A 21,040-nucleotide genomic window follows, 5' to 3' on the forward strand; every position below is an offset into this window, starting at 1 on the left:
TTTGAATGATTTGTAAATCTTGTAAATCTACAATTGCCTACTCTACAGATTCAATTGATAGCGTAATTCATCTCATTGCTTACAACTCACCGGAAGCGTCAATGGTGACCTTGGCGGAGGTGGCACCAGAGTTGGAACCGTAGCTCTCAACCTTCTTGACAACGTCGAAACCGTCGGTGACCTCACCGAAGACAACGTGCTTACCGTCCAACCATGGGCATGGAACGGTGGTAACGAAGAACTGGGAGCCGTTGGTGTTTGGACCAGCGTTGGCCATGGACAACAAACCTGGTCTGTCGTGCTTCTTGGAGAAGTTCTCGTCAGCGAACTTCTCACCGTAGATAGACTTACCACCGGTACCGTTACCTCTGGTGAAGTCACCACCCTGCAACATGAACTGAGGGATCACTCTGTGGAAAGCAGACTGGGCGTAACCGAAACCCTGCTCACCAGTGCACAAAGCTCTGAAGTTCTCGGCGGTCTTTGGCACAACGTCGTTGTACAACTTGAAGGTGATTCTGCCGAGCTTGTCGCCGTTGGCGGAGACATCAAAGTAGACCTGGGACATTTTTATTTTTGGTTGGTAAGAAAAAAATAGGGTTGAGTTTTTTTTTCCTGGCGAAATTGGGACTGTGTGCGGGACAGGTGGTATTTATACTGAAAACCTCCAGTGCCTCTTTTTTGTTGGCTGTCCTTCTGTGCGCTTCCAGTGGGATGGATATGACGACAGGCCCGAGCAATTGTGCAGGAATGGATAAATTACACCAGTGCACCTGGCCCAGGCCCCCGATATCATTTCAGCGAAAGGTACGAAGCAAATGGTGACAGCAATTGAACGACTTGTCCTGCACCTAGGCTAGTGACACCACGTCCAATTCGCCTGGGATAGCTGGAGCATCCTGATTGGCACAAAACTGGCCACCCTGTAAACGAATCTCACCTCCTGAGCCCAGCACTCAGCCAATTTGGGTGCTTTGTTGCGAAAGGCCGCTTGGAACGCCGTCAATATATGCAGGAGATTCCACTCTGGGCTTCTCCGCGCCCAGGCCTCGAGCTATATGCTAAAATTGTATATGGCCTTTTATACAGATCTGTTGATGGTACTATAAGACGGGCTAAAGCCGAGGAACTAGTACCATGGGTTTTGAAATTTCTGGAGTTTTGATAAAATTTTGAAAAAATTGGGTAGACTTGGAGGTCATAATTAAGGGGTACCACAGGGCTTAAGCTCAATGGCAGCCCTATGCACTGCCAGCGTATGATGTCGTTCAATTGACATAATGGTGAGCTGGCACAATTAATGTGAAAATGTAGTCATGTTACAATCAATGGTTCATTTGTCAGATGCTGGAGAATTTGTGAGATAATTGTGCCCAACTCTTGACACTAAAATCTTGGACATTATGACTTGAATATTCTCTGAGAACCATCATGTTAGTAGTTTTTGCTTACTGGGCCTTTTCAAGAAGCTTCAACGTTGCAACAGTCGCTTATAATTCTGCTTAAAAGCCGTAGGTTCTCTAGTGAAGATGCGTTTCTCCTCCTTAGTGTAATAGGCTGAACCTCCCTGTTCTAAAAAGAATTATTCCGAGATACCATCAAGTCCTTCAGAAATCAAAAAAGCCCTTCGTCAACCTCTTCATGCAAAATTCAGTATACTGTAGCAGATGGCAACTGTCCTGGACGCTAAAGACCTCGAGGCCAGATTTTAACTATCGCCGAACAACAAGTTGGAAGGCTAAAAGCAAAAACCATGAATGCTTTATGGTTCGTAGTATCAACAATCAATCAGACTTTTTGGCCTTGTAACAAGGAGTTAGTTTGAAATGGCAGCATAGATGCTGCTTCTTAAATAAATAAAAAAAAAAAAAAGAAGTACTGATAAATGCTTTTCTCAACAAAGAAAACGTTTCCACATACTCGTCAACTGCTTGAGGCACGAAAAGACATTTCTGTTGCTCTTGCAGAAAAACCTCTAGTCAATTGTCAGCACCCTGACTCATTTGGAAACCACAACACTCTTTTCAACAACCAGGCCGGCGAAACCTAGTCGAATTCCGCCCTGATAAAGCCGATTGGCCCTGATAGAACGTTAAAGCTTCTTTTCAGGACGGAAACAGCGACTTCATGTTTCAGACTCTTCAACAAGCAACTTCAACAATCCCCAAACCCCTGGCGGCGGCTCTACGAACCTAAAGCACATACCACACGAAATATAAAGTCAAGGTTGGAAGAGATCGCCAAATGTGTCACTGGGGAATTCAGCCAAGAGCAGTAAAAGGGAAGATTAATAACACTCCGATCGCAGGTGGCAACGCCCCAATTAGCTTTTGTGATCCGCCGAAGGGATAAACCTTAAAGCGGTTTTGCACCACAAAAAGCCAGCATCCACGGATTACTCAGATTACTCACCAGCTTCACAGGAAGAACCACAGTTAGCCTCCTCCAATGGGGAATTTCCGGCAGCTGAGGCGAAGGTCATGAATAGCAGCTGCGCCAGGTAACGGCCGAAGCGGCGTGCTGGACCCAAAAGGCTAACCTAGACACGGTGAATTTGAAGTAATCGGAGAAAGCCACATACGACGGCCGTGCAGAAGAAATGCCTCAGACGCGGGCTTAGATGAAGAGAATGATCGCCGGGCGCAAGCTTCAGGGTAAGTCAAAAAGAGCACAGTAGGCTCCAAGAAAGTCCGAAATACCGTTTTTTAATTTAGATTTGCCGCTTGTCGGAAAAAATATTCAGCGATGTCGTAGCGCTTGACCTATTGCAACGTGATGATGAGCAGCCGAAACGGAGGTGACGTGCGGCTGCCCACTAGCCGAAAAAGCTCTCACTCAGAGGCGCTTGTGTCAAAGGGCGCAGCATCGCTTAACATTGACAGCAAGGCGCATGCGACTGGGAGCACCCCCGCGCTCAGGAGAAGCCCCTAAATAATAACCTTAAACACAAAAAAGCACAGAGTTTAAAAACCAGTAACTGCTGCCGCCCGAAAATAGACTTGCGCCGCTTCCTCTCGTATCCCGCGCCTATTTGCTGCAACAGCTGCGCCTGCATTGGACCCGCCCGAAGCTAAAGATATAAGAAGGACACCTCCATCAAGAAAGTAGCCTACCACCACCAGTTTTTTTAGGGTCCCACCTGCAACTTTTCACCCTCATCTGTGGAGGCTTGCCGCTTGTCGTAATTCGCGCTCACGCTGTGCTTAGTACCCAGAAGCCCCCCACCTCAGCCCCGTGGGCATTGTCTTAAGCTGTCAACTGATCCATCGCGCATAACGATTCCACGTGGGGACCATTTAAAAGCAGCCGTTTCCCCTGCCTGCGCTTCCCGAGATCCTTCTTTTTCCAAAAACATCATCACCATATTGACGTTCCAATGTTTCACAACCAAAAGGCGCTAGCGGCCTGCTCCCCGCTGCTTGCCTCTGCTGCATGGCTATTAGACACTGTCTTCTGCTCCGTTTTGCACAATCCATGGCTAGCCTGTCTCTTGACCTTGGGCCTGTTCCTACGGTTGCAGTATAGCCAGGTCTCTGCCGCCTGGGCCATGAACGAAATGTCTTACTTCGACACGGACGACTATTTCCTCGACGTTTTCCACAATATCGTCAATCTTGTCTTCATACTTCGCTTTGCCATGTCGCTGCAAAGCTTGACCCGGAGAACCAACCTCCTCGTCGAATCGACGCTCCTCGTGCTCCAGGAGTTCGGCGTCGTGGTGCTCCTTTTCTATCCAAAATACTCCTTGTTGTACTCCGATATCTCCGTCATGCTCAGGGTCTTCATCTGGTGGCAGATCTTGTGCCCCTACATCGTGCTTATCTTCAACGTTATCGACTCCAACAAGGACGAATTCTCAGAAAAGGGCCTGGTGCCCAGATCGCCTGCCACAAACCTTCTTACTGTGATTGTCGAGACAAACAACAATATGCTTCCTGTGTTCATGGCTCACTCATTTGCTACCATCAACTTCGACTTCCCCTTCCACGACGGCCTTACACTTCCCCTCGTGTACCATGTGGGCGTCATTAGCATCAAGTTTTACATCATCTGCCGTTTCATCTTATATGAGCTTGTGGTGGTGGTTTTCAACATCGCAAACCTCAGGTCCTTTGCTGAACTTTACACACCAGTGCAAATTGGAAACACCAGTAAGCTGTGGTTCCAAGCTTTCTCACGCTTCACTCCTTCAATTCTTCTACTCACTACTTTCATTTGCATCTTGTCTGACGTGGGCATCATCATGCTTTCCAAGTATGGCTCCTAGGCATCTATAGATTCTAATACAGGGCATGGCGGTTCCAGGCGCTTCGTAGGCTTGCCAGTAATTTTACAGCACTCTCCTCGTCCCCGCTGGAGCTGCTGCTTCTGCTGATACTCGAGGCTGTGCCGTTAAATCCCTCGAAAGCGGTTTCTGCAGCACGAGCTAAGGCCTCATGCTTGCGTCGGTCAAACGACTCGAGGAGGCGGGTCTCTTTCAGGAGAAGCGCATCATCCACAGCAACGTCGGTGGCGTCCTTGAGCAATGCTATCAGCCTTGTTTCTTCGGCCAACACATCTATCACTTGTGGTGGGTCCAACTGTGGTCTTTTCTGCTTTGAGACAGTCCACCAGTCGGGGCCTTCGGGATCTTCAGTTTCGCTTTTATTTTCCTCGAGCTCGACTCCGTCTTCGTCTAAAATCGCTCCGTAAGCTCCATCTTCCACAACCTCATCCGGGTACTCGAAGGACGCCTCTTTTTCCTGGGGAACAATCACGCCATGCAACTCCCGAGGAGTAAAGTCCTCCCAATCCGGTGCTTCTGCGGGCGGCCCGTCAGTAACGAGGCGCAAGGATGATTGTAACCCTGCCCAATAATTCTCGAGCACGCCATTTTTCCAATTTCTCTCCTCCACTTTCCCTGACTTCGGCGCCTCGCAAATCCGGGACTCTCTAACAGCATTCCAGACGTCGCCGGGTGTTATTTTGATGCCCTGTTCGTCCCGGGAGGTGCAGCCTTTGTTCATCAACAAAGACGCAATAATTTTTTTAATTGTAAGACTAGCGATCTCTTCAAAATAAACCAAAGACGGAAACAACAAACGTGGAGTCGGCTTCCGATCCTGAACCATTGTGATTTGATTACCTCGGTAGATCTTGCTCACTTTAAATGCGTTGTTCACATCGACAAGCGGGAAGTTCTCGCCTAACTCATCCTCCAGTTTTTTGGTATAATCCTTCATTGCCTTAGATTCCCGCTTTCCACGGTCCACGTCCAAACGGCCCTGTCTGTCAGCAATATGGATGCTTTGCTCCTCCTCATATTCCACCCATTCGTCACTCATTTCGTATGCAATTGGGATATTCCTCTGATCGATACCCCCTGGGATTGTCATTATATCATATTCATGTCTTAGAAGCCTCGTGGGATCCTGCTGATCCTCTATGATATGAACGGAGTGTGTTTCACAGATTTGTTGGTTTCGTAGCTCACGCTTGAGGAGCTCGTAATATGCCAATATTTCGCCCATGCTTTTGGACGGTAGGTGATCAAGGAAGTCTTCGACCCTGTGAATGGTGAATCTGGCGAGAAAACTGAAAAAAATTTCCTTCTCATCTGCTGTCCAATAAGTCCCTGATTTCAAGCTATCGAAGAGATCTTCGTGAGGGTTCAGCTGATCAGCATGCCCATTAATCTCGTCAGTGGAACCTTCTGCCTTTACTGGTCGGTAGTATGCTCGTTCGGTCGTTACCACACTGTCTTCAAGTTTGCGTTTCTTCGATTTCGGTAGCTCCAAGTACTCTAGACTGAAGAAGTTGTCAACAGATGCGTTGTATAAATCGACATATCCCCAGTCTCCTCTGAACGCCCTATCTGACTTGACGTTCGATTTTGAAGTTGGGGTTTCAAAACTGGCCACCAGGCTTTCTTTTGTATCCTCTGTAGCCGGAGTGTCTTGATCATTATTAGTTGATAACGATGGCCTCATCTCATCGCGTTGATCCTGAGGGTCTGTCAGCTCCTGAACATTTTCAAGACTCTGTTTCTGATCTGTGAATTCTCCTTTCTTTGTCGGTAGTTCTTCAGGAGGTCCCTGCATCCACTGGCAGTTGTGTTTGAAGATGAGTAGTTGGTGATTGATGAGATCTTCCTGTACAATGATGGAGTATCTACACTTTTGCTACGGAGTGGTCTTAAGAATTGTACATTAAGCGAATGACGGGATAGAGGGTGTTCAATCTTAGAAAAGTAGTGCAATGACGTGTCGTCGTACCATGCCGAAGCATTGGGTTAGGGGTGTGCCCATTCGATCAATGGCGCGTTGATCTCACGGAGCATATGTGCGATGGGAGTCGGAAAGAAGCCAAAGCTTCGTAATGTTTGATCATGGATGCTATTGAAGAGAGGAGTCCTCCATCTTTGCGCCAAGAGAGGTTAACTCTTTGGAGTCTCTGGAGTCCCTGGAATGCGACGATTGTCTATCCAGCGGGATCGCTGGCGATTCTGCCGTGTGTGCATCCTCGAAATCCGTATCTTCCCAGTCGCTATCGTCTTCTGGATTCTTGACGTTCTGGAGCACTCGTGGTATGAAAGGTTTGGGCTCGTCTTGGATGCTCTCCTCCTCAGGGGCACAGATCTCCACGTAACCCTCGGGAACGAGCCCGTTTTCGCCCAGATCTGGGTCCTCCGCTACCAACCAGCCCTGTCCGTGTCTATAAGAAATCCAGATTACCTGGCCCACTCTGAGAGCCACCTCGTTGTCGTTCTCGGGTTCGAAGTCAAAAAGCGCAACAGCTTTGCAATTAATCTCCTCAGGCCCTAGCGTGTCATCGTCATCGTACTCTGTGGGTCCAAAGTCATGAAGATCCAGGTCCTCGCTGCTGGATATCAGTGATCGCTGGCTTGTAGGGTAATTGTTCAAATGTAGAGGGTGTGACTCTGGATAGGCGTAGTCTGTTGTGGTTGTGTTTGGCGGACAAAGTATATCGGGAGGCATGCTTCCAATGTATGTTATGACGGAAAGATGAAAGTCTGAAGGATTGTTGATATCACGAGATCTAAAGAAAAGTAGTTGTGGAGGGAAGTGAAGAGCGGTACGCGACGGTAGCTATCCGCAGGAGCCCACCACCCAGCAGATATAAATATCCCATTTGCCCAACAATATGGAACAAAAACAAAAATTCTTCTTCTTCGCTTCTCTTGAGTTTTCTTGTCGTTTTTCAACTCCGGGCGCCGAGGCACCTGTGTTGGGCGTTTGAACCTTCCTAATATAGAACAAAAACCGCACAACGGTCAGACCCGAGAATGGTGCCAGAAAGGGATCCTGCTGGAAGCGTTAAGCAGCCCAGGTGACGTCGTATGTAACACCAGTCAAAGATTATGGGACCCTGTTTGCAGCAACATGCGTGGGTGACGAAACACAAAGGCATCGTCGGTGCGTTGTATGCTTACGAGGTTATTATTTGTTTTGTTAATCATGCTTGGTGCCTTTGGTTTCAGGTTTTCCGATCCATTTTTGCAATGCAAAAAAGCTTTTGATTTTCTATACGTTGGCCAAACTCTAATTTTTGTATGCGTCTTGGTCGCTTTGACTTTGAGGCGGCAATCTACAGTCATTGATGCAACTGCCATTACGAATCGATTCATGCACCTTGTAAAAACTCGTCTATGCTGCTGCAAGTAGTTTACGAGCCTCGGCAGGGTGGTATCTGCTAAGATCCTGACAAATCTGCCTTTGCATAGACGATATCGATGTTACACGAGGTGCCTTAAAAACGAAGGAAATACGTACGTGTGGTAAAATGTAACATGCCATGCAGAAACAAGCAAGCTTCTTGTTTTGGGTAGTTTACTTAGTAATACAATGGTAAGCTAGTCTTTATCGCAAGCTTTAGCTCTATCTCGGACTTTAGCCTGCGAGACGAGGTCAGATCTAGATCGAGGCTGAGACACAAATAAGCTTTTTGGGGTCATGCTACGTTTAACTTCTTGCATGTTGCTTAGTCTGGTGGAAGAGCGAAGATCCTGTGCTTGCAGTGTACCTTTTGTGTTCAGAGAGTGTAGTAAGGCAATTATGCTGAGTGGTGGAAGCGGAAGGTACAAAGGAGGGATTACTGGGATTGACGGTATTACATGGAGTACTCTTGAGATTTGCTTTGAAGCTGTTCCAATGTTCGTGCCTTGAGTTCGACTATCTTGAAAATCACCATTTGAAAACCACCTTTTGAGAAACAGACACTTTCGAATATTTCTCTAGAGTCGGCCGCCTTTATTTCAAAAATTTTATGATGATAGGCTTTCCACTGGATTATGTTTCAGGTTATTGTGACTTCTCTCAGATCTGAGAGTATTGAGATCTCGACTCAGTCCATCACAAAAGTCAACATCACGACAATGCCTATTTGGCAATTTCTATTCTAAAGTAACAAGTTCAAACATTCTGAAAATTTCATGAAACCAAAAAATCCGTTTTCACTTGCTTGACTTTCACCAACCTGGGTTCCTCCAAATCTCCTGCACATCTGGGCATCTACAGCGCTCTTCACCAACTACTACTCTTTCAATGGATCCAGCAGAAGAGCAGCAGCAGGAGCTCGAGGTGCTTCAGTCTATCTACCCAGATGAACTTGAGATTCTATCCGATACCCATTTCACAATCACTTTGAATTTGGAGACGAAGTCCGATAGAAATCACTCAACTGTGTTGGATGTCAAGTACACTCCAACATACCCTGAAGAAGTGCCCAAATTGGAGGTGAAAGTCGAAAGCGAAGAGCTTCCGGTACCTTCCGATGACGAAGATGACGACGAAGATAAATCAAAGTTGGTTCATCTTTCAGAACAGATAGAGCTCGGGAAGTTGGATGCCGCTTCTCTTACGAAGAGAGTGGAAGAGGAGGCTGAAATGAATGTGGGTATGCCTTCTGTTTTTGCATTGGCAGCATTGCTTAAAGATGAAGCTGAGGCCTTGTTTCAGGCCAAGTTGGATGCTGCTCAGAAGAAGTATGAAGATGAGCTACTAGCCAAGGAAGCTGAGGAACAGAAGAAGTTCTTTGGAACGCCAGTGAACAAGGAGTCATATTCTGAATGGCGTAATAAATTCAGAGCCGAGATGCAAATCGAGCAGAAGGATAGACAAAGGTTTGAAAAGATGCATAACGGCAAGATGACAGGCAGAGAGATATTCGAAAAAGGCTTGGCAGGCAACGAGGAAGACGAGATCGAGGACGTGGTCGAGTCCGTTCAAAAAGTTGCAGTCAACTAGAGATGATGTTGTATTTCTATGTACGCTACGTTGAGACCTGAGTTCACTCGAGATTCGAGATCCACTGCCAGACCTTCATGACATCCCCATGGATTTCAATTAATGACGCCTTGACGTTTGTGTTACGATCCACACGCCGGCTGACCGCCTCCCAGAGTCTCATTTTGCGGGCCAAATTCCTTTCTTCGTTAAGAATGAGGTCCCGGAGTTGTATAGATCCAATATAAGCAGGCATGTTGGAGTCACGAGCCTGCTTGGCTTGTCTTTTGAGATTTCTCAAAACCTCGTTGTAGAGAGTTTCCACACGGTGGGCATGGAGCTTGGACTGGCGGTAATTGGCATGTGCGACGAAAGATGCAATGACAACCACGCCAATAGCAACCAAATGTGGAATATGGCTCACAATTAACTCTACCATGTGATTAGAGAGATGGCACATCAACGAGATGTGTGATAAGGACGTTGATCGAAAAACCGTGTCCGGGGCTTCCTCCTCACCAACAGTGTCAGAATCGACACTTGAGGAACGAAGGTGATTAGCTGATCGTTTGACCTAGAATGTTAGTAAATTCGAATTTTGAGACCGCGTCAGGTCTTCTTAAAGAGTTGCAACTTGCCTTACCGTTATCTCCGGTTCCTTCTCCAACTCAACAACCGAACGTTTCCACAAATCTTCAAACTCCTCCTCTGTGATATATGGGGCTTTGAGTGCAAGCAAAAGATCATGCAATTCATTGACCTCAATGCCCGCTTCAAAGTTGTCAACTGCCGTCAGGCCGCATTGGATATTAGCGTTACGAGCTCTTAATAAGTCAAGAGCCTCGTCTATCATGAGTTCGACTTTCTCAGCTTTCTTTGTGTCTGGAATGCATCTCTTGGCTCTTGGATCAAACACCGGCCAATATTGATAGTACCATGGCTTAGACTCGACAAAGTCCTCATAACATCCCAATTCTAAATGCGTAAAGCACCTCGCATGCTGCGGGCATGGAACGCACGATGGTTTGAAATTGTTGTCAAGGTAATTGCCAAGTTTAGAAATTAATGCCGGAGTGTCGGATTGCCGTGGAACCGTTGGTTTGTCAATTTCATGCCCACAGTAGCCGATGAGAATTGTTTGCTCTCTATACCAGTAGCCAAACATAGCGAAGCCAATTAATAAAATCCAAAGACCAATGAACAGTAAAGTTGTGGCCAATGATGGGGATTTGCGTTTTTGACTCCTGACTCTTGATGCAAGTGACTTTTCGTCAGAGATCTCCTCCTCGTCCTCGATGTCCGTATCAGCTTCCTCGTCACTTGGGGCAGCGGTTTGCTCCTCAGTTTCTGTTGCAGACGATGGAACGTCTTTGTCGAGGTCATCAAGAAGAGACCCTCTGTCAGAGGCCAACCGCCTCTCGGGGATGATGATTGGCCGGCGAGGAGTGATGCTTCTTCTGCCTTTGGGCTTTGGTTTCACGCCATTGAGGTCCACGCCTAGTAGCTTAGCAAGCTCTGCATCTTTCCTCTCTTTGGTGAGTTCCAGATCCTGGCTGTCGTGGCGTTTGAGTCTGGAGAGGGCAGCGTCGAATCCTGTAGCGTCGTCAACGAGCTCGTTCTTCAAAGATTCATTAAACTTGTCCTCAGAATCGTCACGAGAAGCGTCAGTGGTAGAGTCAAGAATAGGATCAAGAACTGGGCGATGAACCTCCTGTTTGATCTCAGTCTCGACTTTAGGAGAGACAGGCTCCGCTTTGGTTGGTGTGGATTTGGCAACGCTATCCTCTAAGTCCAGATTGACTGACTTAGGAACCTCGGCAGGAGAGGACGAAGCTTTGGGTTGTTTCTTCGATGAGACTTTGCGCTTGGTTGTTTTGGCAGGAGCAGGCAGTGGCGTGGTTTTGGCCTTTTTGGGCTTTGGACTGAAGATGACAGTGTCTGAATCGGAGTCCATGTCGACCTGGAAGAGGTTGCCCTTTTCAGGAGTCTTTTTGGGCTCATCAAACACACTTGATTTTCTTTTCTTCAGTTTCTTGGAGGGTGGCGAGGAGCCGAAAGGACTTTTAGTTGGTTTGGGTGTTTTCTGAAGGGTGGAGTTTTCAGACTCATCGACTGAGGCTTTGGAGGCGTCTGGACTCACTTCTTCCTTGGTATCCTCCTTGACGCCTTCCTTCTCTTCAGCCTTGACGTGCTTCTTTGAAGTCTTTCTCTTTGTCTTCTTCTTTGGTTTCACTTCTGGAGACGCCTCATCGATCTCGATGATCTCAACGGAATCCTTGGTATCATTAGCATTCAGGGTATTAGCAGAGGCCTCAAGTCGGCCCTCTTTTGATGAATGCTTATTGCCAATGCTCTCGTTGAAGATCTCCACTAGTTCTTTCTTCTTTGCGGCAGAGGGAAACACAATGTCGTTTTCCCGTAGAATCTCCCGCAATTGGGCCACCTTGACCTTGGACGGATCAAAGTCTGGAGTTAGTAACTGACCATAAGTATACGCCCGTCTGGACTTACCTTCCTGGAGATATTCCTTGTCCATGATGGAGGCGACAGTTGATGATGTTTGTTTTGATTTCGCAGTCGCTTAGTGGCGTGCAGGCCGGGATCCTGGGGGGTCACCAGTTCAGAGGCAAAGCACCAGTATATTGCAAAAATAAATAGTACAGGCGAATCAGGGGCGCCGGTTTTGGCGGTACATTTTTTTCTCCGTCGAATTCGAAGAGGTTCGTATTTTCGCCTTCCCCTGGCCTGCTGCAAGAGATCGTAAGCGAAGGCAAACGGCTGCGAAAGCGAGACTGCCACCGAAGCCCGCAAAGGCAAGGGAGACACGGCTCAGCCTGGACTAAACGAGAAAGGCACGGCGGCGACAACAATAATGCCAAAATAATGGGAACAAAAATAAAGCAGCACATTCCCCCGGACGAGTGCCAGACAATGGTCGGGAGGCTTTTGAGAGGTTATTTTTCAGTTTCGATTGTCAGCACCACGCCGGCAGCGGCAGTGTACCTGAACGGCGAGAACGGCGGTGCGAGCACTCTAGAGTGCGGGCCTTCTGGAGAAAAGAGAGAGATTGCCGTGAAGATCCGGAAATAGTGCCGAGTGAGGACGGGCCCCAGATTTGCAGATTGGCGAAAAGTGGGATCGACAAGCGCACGATCAAAGCGTTAGACAGAGAATGCCCAGTGGGATTTACCCATTCCAGGAAAGAGCTAATTTCAATTGCGAGCTTAGCCTAATGCAAGTGCATGACCGGCGGCCCGTCCATCATAAGCCGCACCCCACCAAGGTACGACAGCGCGGAAGCCTAGATGGCTGCTTCCGTGGAGCAGATCTGACAATCCTGGAACAGGCAGGAGACGAAGGTGGACAAAGGTGAGGACAAAGGTGAGGACAATAGGCGACGGCAAGGTGAGAACAAAGCGGTACCGAAGCCGCGCCAGTTGGCGGGACGACACGAAGAAGAAAAAGTAGAAGAAAAAGTAGAATTGGTGATAATCTAGGTCGAAGTCCAAAGCTCCCTGGGCGTTTCAGGAATGGTGTGCACGAGATCGGCGGAAGCTAAAGCTCGATCTGCGATGCTCCAGTAAGCGGAGCATTATTAACTAGGCCCAGATAATATCCAGCGCAGCACATTTACGTATTTTACGTAAGATAGGAGGCCCTGAGCCTCCAGCCCGAATTAGGCAGGCCCTGGTTGTGAGAATACCTTGTCGAGACGGCCCTGTTCCACACGCACTCCGGCAGCGGCAGCGTCCCACTAGGGCAGCACATGCGACGAAGGAGCTCCAGGGCACAAAGCTACCTGGCCACAAAGAGAAAAGCGAGGAACCGGTTACAAGACCGAATGGGCGTGGGGCTAAAAAAAAAGAGCGAAAACGGCAAAGTTGTCTGTCCTTCCCCGTTGGGCTAACGCAAACAGTGCTGCGTCGGTGCCCCTGCTCGCTTCGGTCGCCGAGATGTGACATGGATTTCTCGCCGAGGTTTTGTGGGTTTGGCGCTCCGCAGCTGAATCCTTCGGTGCTTCGTGCACGCCTGCGGCCTGCAGTGTCTGTGACGAATTCCCAACTGCACCGTCCCGGCAGGCCCACCACTTGCTGGCTACGGAATTGAATTAGCGAGCTGGGGGTGCTTTTCAATGGCATGGTAGGATGGATTATGCCATGATTCGTTACTGTTGCAATTGAGAGCAATTGACTGCGGTGCCAAAATCTTCACGACAACAATTACCTCCATCCACTTGACCACCCGCTGAAACCGTGGAGCCGCCGGGGCTGCTCGTAACTCAGATGAACGAAGCTTTTCACGCTGTTTGCAGCGCGGGTGCAGCGATTAGCCCACTGTGCGCGGTTTAGGCCCTGGCTCAGGAGCACTCTCGCTTCCGCGCCAGCCTGGGGCCGTCCTGCCTGCCGCCCAGCTTTGTGCCACCAGGACCTGCCATTTTGTGCTAGGCCTCTGCATTTACGCACAAAATGGGAGCCCTGACTTAGGAGGCGAGGCAGAAACGACGAGGACGTGGTGGGCTTTGGTCACCCAGGATTTCCCGAGCCTTCCGTTGGCTGAGCTTGACTAAGGGCTTCTAAAGCTCGGCAGGATGCCCGCGCGCAAGCCTCACCCACCAGGTAACTATACCCTAGGCGACCGCGTGAGCCCGGTAAGTATACCCTGGTGGAACGACTCTTGAAATTGGCCCGGTTCCATTCGACACTAATAAAATTCCTTGTACTAAATACTCTATAGCCTCTAGTGTATGCTAGTTTCTAATATTCTCAATGTGGCACAAATCAAACCTTATTTTTGGTTTAGGCATCGGGCACCTACCGCTTGGCTGTTTGGGGGTGCCGCCTGGCGCCGGTTTTAGTTGTGCTTGGGGGGTGCCAGGCGAGCAGTGCTAAGTTGGCGCGGCTCCCGGGGCTATTGGGAGCCGGCCGTGGCACCAGGGGAAAAACGGGGCGAAGCTTCCACAAAAACACACAAATCAGGGCTCTCGGAGATAATCCTCGTCCTCGGCGGCGCAGACAGGAGATCCTCCAAAATTCTTTACGATTTTTGTGACCAACTCTAAATTCTATTTCGTGACTGCCCGGCTGACTTAGGCTCTGTCGCAGCAAGATGCAAATCCGCTCCACGTCAGCGCAGCGACTTGGCACCACCACATGATCGCTTCGCACCGACAGCTTTTCTCACCCCATGCCGCGGCAGCTTCCCTACCACTTGGGCCGTACCGAAAAGCCAAGGCACAAACTAAAAAAAAATGGGAAATTTTGGGCCCTCGCTAAATCAGCCGATTCTGGTTGGCCTGGCCTAGGCACGGCGGCTCCCACTGTTCACAAAAGTCGCTGCGCCAGTGCTCTAACGCTTTGTGCCTCTCGCCAGCGGGTATTGCACCTTCGGTGCTGCCGTCTGGCCAGGTGACAATCCAGCAACCTGCCAGTGGGGGGGCCCGCACGCGGATTTGTCATTCGTTTGTCTCACCTATGTTTTGAATGATGCATGATGCCAGCCTTCCTCTGATTGAACAACGAGTTACCACCCTGGTGTTGGTGGAATCTTCGCTGGGGGCTCAGGGCGTAAGCGCAAAAATGGCCTATTGTCCCTGGAATGCCTCTGCTCGCTTCGAGAATGCGGACTGTGTCGCTGCAGCATCTCTCAAAAAGTCAAACAGACTTTCAGACCGGCAGACAAGGCACGTTTGGGTTTTGGCCATTTCTCACACTTTTTTTTTTTTTTTTTTTTTCTGGCCCATGCTATTTTGCATTTCGCGCCGCACCGCTCGATGCTCCATGCATGCGCATCTTCTGTCGGCACTGCGTGGGTTTGGTATTTTTCACCATGCACCGGCAGCTCCACCTGTATTCGGCCGCATGCACGAGCTGCGTGCTCGGTCGCTGGAATCTGGCCCCATGCAGTCATCCTAACACCCTCTTCCTCTTCAGCCTCCAAATCCACCCTCTCCTTCACACACAGGCCCGAAGCTTTCCTTGTTCATCCTGCCTAAGCCTCACCTTTATTATTCTCGTTCCGCAGCCTCCACCTTGCCCGATCGGCGGCGCCCTCGCTTGCCCGAGACGGTTGCAGCGTGCGTCAGGCAATAGCGCATCTTCGCCAAATCATGTAACCCACCACACCCGCATGCAGGTCGTGCATTCTCTTGCTATCTGACTATATATTTCGCTCTTTTCCGGCCCTACCTTCGATACCCCATACTAAATCTCAATCAACCTTCCATCCCTAATTCGTCGGCACCGCCCGTCTATGTATCTGCTACTGTTATGCCTAAGCTTCCGTCGGTCTCCGAGTTGATGGTGGGAGCCCAGCTCTCCTCGGTGCTAGACCGCTCCTCAACCCATCCCCAAACAAGACAACTGGCCCTGAGCCCTCGTCTGGCTGTGCCAGTATCGCCTCAAGACAAATGGCCTTCTCGAGATCACGCTCCGCCTCCTCCTCCTCCCGTGCCTGCCACTTTGCCCCATCCTCGCTCCAGAAACACTTCCTTCCTGGGCCACCCTTCAAGACAAACTGACTACTTTCTGCCGGTCCACCTCCCGCCTCCTCCTTAGCACCCGGGACTTCCACACCTGCTGCTGTACGAGCAGCCGGCCGAATCGCCATTACACGTGTCGCCTCGGTCTCAACCTGCGCCGCCTCTGGCTCCTCCGCTGGCGCCACTTCCACAGGCGACTCCTCAGATCCAGCTGCTCCCGCCCCCACAGGCTCCACAGCGCCCACAAACCCTTCAACAGCATCACCTGCACCAGCAGGCTCAACCGGCCCAGCCGCAACCGCAGGCTGTTCCTCAGCATCTTCAGCATCAGCATCAGCATCAGCATCCCCAGGCTCAACAGCATCCTCAAGTTCCACAAGGCCCCCTCCCGCAGGGCGGGTATGGGCCAATGGTGCCGATGTATCCGATGCCAAACTACTACGGGCTTCCTCCACTTGTGCCTGTGGTGCCTCAATACAAGCCGTACCCACGTGAAGTTGACCAAAACAACGCCCTCGTGAACAAACGCCGGGTCATTAAGAGACGTACTCGCACAGGGTGCCTCACCTGTCGTAAGCGGCGCATCAAGTGTGACGAGCGTAAACCGCACTGTTACAACTGCGAGCGGTCCAAAAAGCTCTGTTTGGGCTACGAAATGGTGCCTCAGCAGGCTAAGCGCCGCAATCTGGACAATCTGGGCAAGGAGAAGGACCGCCGCCTGCTGGTGTACGATCTCATGTAAAGCGAATACTAAAAAATTCCCGCCCTTGCAAGGGCCCTCAGACGCTGGCGTCTGTGGTGCCGGATCAGCAAATCGCTAGCAACCCCAGGCGAAGGCGTGCTCCTGCACACTGTATCGGTGCCTGAGCAGTTACTGCAGTCGGCTGCACCAGTGCGCGAGGGGTGGGTGGGTGTGAGGTGGCGATGGGTGTCGCACCCGCAGCCGTCTGCATTTGTTTCAGCCTCAAAAGTTGAAACTGCGTCTGCGTCACCTGTCTGCGTGACCTCGCCACAAAAAGGCAACCAAAACCTACTCACTCCGCTGTCTGATCTAACTATGGCCAGTTTGCGCACTTTGGTATGCCGGCTGGCGGATCGCTGCACCGTTCGTTGTCGCACCGCTCGCGCGCCACGCATCCAGACGCACATAGACGCACCCACCCTCTAGCCACCTCCCTATTGTCTGGCTTGTCGAGTTATTGTCGCCAGTGTGACAATCACTGCACCATCTTCCACCGGGGTGCGCTTGCCCAAATTTCGTCATTTGCGCTCATTTCCAGCCAGCGGCCGCCCGCTTCAAAGAAACGGCAAGATTTCCCGCACCCGCCTGGCTTTCCCGCGGCACCTAGCCTGGGCGCTTCCCCCCTTGGGTAGAAGACTCAAACACTGTTAAACTTTTGCCCCGCTCGTTGTCTCCTCAACAGTAAGGCAGCGTCCATCGTATTCGGACCCGCTTTGGTCCACTACGGATGGTTCTGGCCCAGGGTCCCCCAAGTCAGGTGGGGGGATGTTGTTTCCTAATTTTTATTATTTTCATTTCTAATTCTTCATGGGTAGTGTCTGCCCACTTTGCGGTCTCCTCCGGGCGAGACCTCGCCTATCTCACGTCTCGTTAATCTCACCTGCCTCTCGCTGCCCGCATGGCTTGAGCCGGGTGCATACCAACCGATTCCCGCCCTCGCTCACTTACACCGGAATGCAACATGCCCCAGACTTTTCAAAAAAATACACACTGCAAATAATTACACCGTTTTATTTCTCCTCCACTGCCACAAATTCCACCATCCCCCAGCCGTTCGCTTCCCACGGAGCTCGCGGCGTCTGATTGTTTAAGCGAGTTTGCGTTAGCCGACTTTAGCCTGACGCACCTCGCTAGCCGAGGAAACGTCAAGCCCTGCCGTCTAAAAAACTAACTTTAACCTGGCTTGCTTATGCCTCCCGTATCGGTCTTGTTACATTTCCGTTGCTTTGCTTCGTCTAATTTTGTGTCCAGGCCAGGTGTCCTAACCGTTGCTGCTTCATATTCCGTCTCGCTTACCTCGCTTGCAGAAGCTTATTTCGCACATGGACCAGGCAAAAGTTCCTCCGTGCAACACCACCTGATGGTTTTTTTTCTTGTTTTTCGCTATCTCGCCAGACCGTGGCAAGTCTGCCCTCCGTATTATTGAGGCGGTTTACGAGCCATGGCATCTGCACTAGTGGCAAAGCAGAATAGAAAAAAAATTCCGGCTGAGGGCCCAACAACCCAACAGTTGTTTAGCACCCCAGCAGTTGTCATAATTTCCTTGTCTCGGGCTTCCACCCTGCGGGCATCTGTACGTCTGGGCTGATCGCTCAGAGATAAGAACCACATGATCACGGAGTTGCCGCCGCCCCCTCAGCAAGCGATTTAAGTAATCCTGTTTTTTTTTTACTTTTCTTTTGGCGCCTGCTGGCTCGGACTATCCCGAAACAACAGCCGTTGTTGGATTTGCCCAAGAAAACTCCAACGCAAGGGTTACTTCCGTTTTCCATGCGGGTGGACTGCTAAAGTCTCTTTTTGTTCTTCCGCAGAACAAGGTTGCAGGGGTTTCGAGGCGGCACTCGACCTGTCAACGACGCCAAGCCGGAGCTGCTGCTGGCTCGACAATGGTAAATCTCATCGCTGGCGGAGGGTATTATTTTTTTCACCAAGAACAGTTTGTTTGCTGTTGCTGGGCAGTAAATCCCGAGTTTTCAATTCTGCTAAAATTATTTGCAACCACGATTTTCCTAGCATAAATCCAGTCAATCCACATTCCTCCAAAACAAAAAAAATCTAGCATCCTACAGTTTCCTTCTCGTCCTTTTATTACCATGCTAACCCCATGCTAAACCTTCTCCATCTCTTGCACAACATAGTCAAGCACATACGTCTGCTCAACCAACTCGTCGAGTCTCTGGTAGTGCCTTTCGTTGTACGGAATAACCTGCTCCACAATCTTTCGAATGGCGCCGTTGTCCATGTCAAGCTGAGCAACAATAACTGACAACACCTTCTGTGCTATCTCAAACTGCTTGAAGTTGATATTCCAGTCCCTGACTCTTTTGAGAAGCGCCTCCATCTGATCCCCTTGCAACGTCCTCATTGTCTCCTCAAGCTCCTTCAGTCCCACGGCCAGCTCGGGATCCTGGTTGGCTCCAATAGCAGCCTTCACCACATTGTACAACCTCATCAGATGCTCCAACGTGAGTGCAAGCAAAAAGGCGTTGCTCCAGTCGCTGCGGTTGATGTAGTTGCTCAACTGCTGCTCCTGTTCGACCTTCTCTTTTTGCTGCTGCTCTTGTTCTAGAAGAAGCTCGTCTGTACGGTCTCTCCAGAGACTCATGTGGCCATCAGCATCGGCAGTGACAATCTGTAGACCATCTTCTTTGACATCAGCAGCCCAGATACGGTTGCTGTGGTTGTCCAAAGTGGCGACACACTCAGACTCCTTGACGTCCCACAACTTCACCAAACCGTCTGCTCCAGTGGTGACGATTTGCTTGCTCTTGTTGATAAAACGGCTTCGTTGCACGGCGTTAGTATGGCCTTCAAGCGTCTTTGTGCACGTGTAGTCGGCCAACGACCAGACTCTAGCTGTCTTGTCTCCAGAAGCTGTGGTGATAAGTTTGTCGTACTGGCAGAAACTGATATCCCAAAGTCCACGCTTGTGACCTTTGAGAACACCGACAGTTTCGCCGGATTCCAAGTCCCAGACCTTGCCGAGTTTGTCGAAAGAAGCAGTAGCAAAAAGCTCGTCGTTGGGTGCGACAGCAACGCAGTTGATATCCTTGTCGTGAGCTCTTCTGGTGTATTCACTGGTTTTCATCGTGGCGCCTGCCTCTTTTGGTACACGCCATTTTTTGACGGTCAAATCAGCAGAAGCTGTGATGATGAAAGCGGGAATTTTGTTGATGCTCTTCGGAAGAGCACAGCCGGTGACGGCTCCAGCGTGACCGGTGAAAACAGCATATGAAGAAAAAGACTCCTCCTCGTCGCTCCACGCCCAGAGCCTGGCCAGGTTGTCCTTGCTTCCCGTGAGAATCCATTTTCCGTCCTCGGAAACGTCTATGCAATTAAGAAGGTCCGTGTGGCCTTCGAGAAGGTGTACGTCAAGAGGAGCACTGAGGTCCACCACACGCAAGGCTGGTGCATTGGTGGCCATGGCAACGAGTTCCATGTTGGGGCCGGCGTAGCGAAGATCAGCAATGATTCCGTGGTTACCAGCAACTCGCCTCGTGATGGGAATCACAGCAGCACCGTTTTCAACGTACATGTCCTCGAGGGACATCTCCACCATTGTCTGGTCAGAAACCACCATCCAAAGACGGGAGTTTTCGTTTGTGTGGACGACTTCGATCGCCATGAGCTCCTCGGATGTTTCCAACGGTTTGGGCGACCCTCCAAGCGGCTTACCCGAGGCAATGTCCCAGAGCTTCACCTGGTTCTCTGAGCCTGCAGTGTAGAAAACATCTTCTCCCAGCGGAAGCTGAGTGAAACCGCAGCATTCGACCTGATGCCTCACGGTCACGGTATTCACAACCTTACGCAAGTTGTCTGTGTTGTAGAAAACCACCACGGCGTCTCTTCCACCGGTGATGAACTGCGATCCGTCTGGCGAGAACGCAAGGCCTCTCACGGCGCCCGAGTGCTCCTGGTGAGTCGAAATGCACTTTCTTTTAACCAAGTCCCACACTTTCGATGTGCCCATGGTGTCTCCCAGCGCTAACATCCACTTGGACGAGTGAAGCTCACCGTAGAAGCACAAGGAACAGATGATGGTGCCGTGACCTTTGAGCGAGTGGGTCACGTACCCGCCATCGACGTCCCACACTGTGACAACTCCATCCGTGGAGCCAAATGCAAAAAGTGACGAGGTCTCGTCGGCAGTAGCGATGTATACTGGAGCAGAGAGCTTCGTCTGTTTCGTGATTTCTCCGCTTTCGACATTGTACACTCGAAGCTGCTGGGATTGGGAAATGACGGCGAGATGGGCGCCGTCAGGTGTGATTGCGAGGGCTGTGACAAGTTCTCCGTCGCCTTCTAGCGTGTGGAGTGTGATATTTCTGTTCAAGTCGGTCACCACGACATCCTCATTAAGCGGCGTGGCGACGATGGATCCGTCCAGGGAAAAAGCCGCTGCCGTGGCCCCGACGTAAAACGGCTCTATATCTTTGACCCCGTATGCTCTTTTGATGGGTTCGGCCATTACGGATTTGTCGATGTGGTAGTTTTTCAACTTGATGCGATGCCTGCGATGCCTATGTATGTGTGCGTACAGTACCAACTGGTGGGACCTAATACAGTGGGGAAGCGAAGGTGCTGGTAGGGATCGGA

The 21,040-nt window shown here is 50.2% G+C and overlaps 8 protein-coding genes across 8 annotated transcripts; 3 read left to right on the top strand and 5 right to left on the bottom strand.

Annotated features, from left to right (window-relative positions):
- Positions 1 to 79: 79 nt before the first annotated feature.
- CYP1 (peptidylprolyl isomerase) lies at positions 80 to 568 on the bottom strand (the record flags this gene model as incomplete). The annotated part of the gene is made up of 1 exon (XM_024859787.1): positions 80 to 568. The coding sequence occupies one exon, from the start codon at positions 566 to 568 to the stop codon at positions 80 to 82; it is 489 nt and encodes a 162-aa protein (XP_024712169.1).
- A 2,808-nt stretch (positions 569 to 3,376) lies between these two features.
- Positions 3,377 to 4,267, top strand: C7M61_004468 (uncharacterized protein; the record flags this gene model as incomplete). Its single annotated transcript, XM_024859788.1, has 1 exon — positions 3,377 to 4,267. One exon carries the CDS (start codon positions 3,377 to 3,379, stop codon positions 4,265 to 4,267), a length of 891 nt encoding a protein of 296 aa, XP_024712170.1.
- Positions 4,268 to 4,330: 63 nt separating this feature from the next.
- On the bottom strand, positions 4,331 to 6,080 carry C7M61_004469 (uncharacterized protein; the record flags this gene model as incomplete). The annotated part of the gene is made up of 2 exons (XM_024859789.1): positions 4,331 to 4,338; positions 4,379 to 6,080. The coding sequence occupies 2 exons, from the start codon at positions 6,078 to 6,080 to the stop codon at positions 4,331 to 4,333; spliced, it is 1,710 nt and encodes a 569-aa protein (XP_024712171.1).
- Positions 6,081 to 6,374: 294 nt separating this feature from the next.
- On the bottom strand, positions 6,375 to 6,977 carry NBP2 (Nbp2p; the record flags this gene model as incomplete). Its single annotated transcript, XM_024859790.1, has 1 exon — positions 6,375 to 6,977. One exon carries the CDS (start codon positions 6,975 to 6,977, stop codon positions 6,375 to 6,377), a length of 603 nt encoding a protein of 200 aa, XP_024712172.1.
- Positions 6,978 to 8,543: 1,566 nt separating this feature from the next.
- On the top strand, positions 8,544 to 9,245 carry GIR2 (Gir2p; the record flags this gene model as incomplete). Its single annotated transcript, XM_024859791.1, has 1 exon — positions 8,544 to 9,245. The coding sequence occupies one exon, from the start codon at positions 8,544 to 8,546 to the stop codon at positions 9,243 to 9,245; it is 702 nt and encodes a 233-aa protein (XP_024712173.1).
- A 43-nt stretch (positions 9,246 to 9,288) lies between these two features.
- On the bottom strand, positions 9,289 to 11,760 carry C7M61_004472 (uncharacterized protein; the record flags this gene model as incomplete). The annotated part of the gene is made up of 2 exons (XM_024859792.1): positions 9,289 to 9,570; positions 9,868 to 11,760. 2 exons carry the CDS (start codon positions 11,758 to 11,760, stop codon positions 9,289 to 9,291), a joined length of 2,175 nt encoding a protein of 724 aa, XP_024712174.1.
- A 3,730-nt stretch (positions 11,761 to 15,490) lies between these two features.
- WOR2 (Zn(II)2Cys6 transcription factor WOR2) lies at positions 15,491 to 16,444 on the top strand (the record flags this gene model as incomplete). The annotated part of the gene is made up of 2 exons (XM_024859793.1): positions 15,491 to 15,754; positions 15,779 to 16,444. 2 exons carry the CDS (start codon positions 15,491 to 15,493, stop codon positions 16,442 to 16,444), a joined length of 930 nt encoding a protein of 309 aa, XP_024712175.1.
- A 2,107-nt stretch (positions 16,445 to 18,551) lies between these two features.
- On the bottom strand, positions 18,552 to 20,912 carry UTP13 (Utp13p; the record flags this gene model as incomplete). The annotated part of the gene is made up of 1 exon (XM_024859794.1): positions 18,552 to 20,912. The coding sequence occupies one exon, from the start codon at positions 20,910 to 20,912 to the stop codon at positions 18,552 to 18,554; it is 2,361 nt and encodes a 786-aa protein (XP_024712176.1).
- Positions 20,913 to 21,040: the final 128 nt, after the last annotated feature.

This window comes from Candidozyma pseudohaemuli (genome assembly GCF_003013735.1).
Source record: "Candidozyma pseudohaemuli strain B12108 chromosome Unknown scaffold00014, whole genome shotgun sequence".
In the NCBI taxonomy this organism is placed as follows: domain Eukaryota; kingdom Fungi; phylum Ascomycota; class Pichiomycetes; order Serinales; family Metschnikowiaceae; genus Candidozyma; species Candidozyma pseudohaemuli.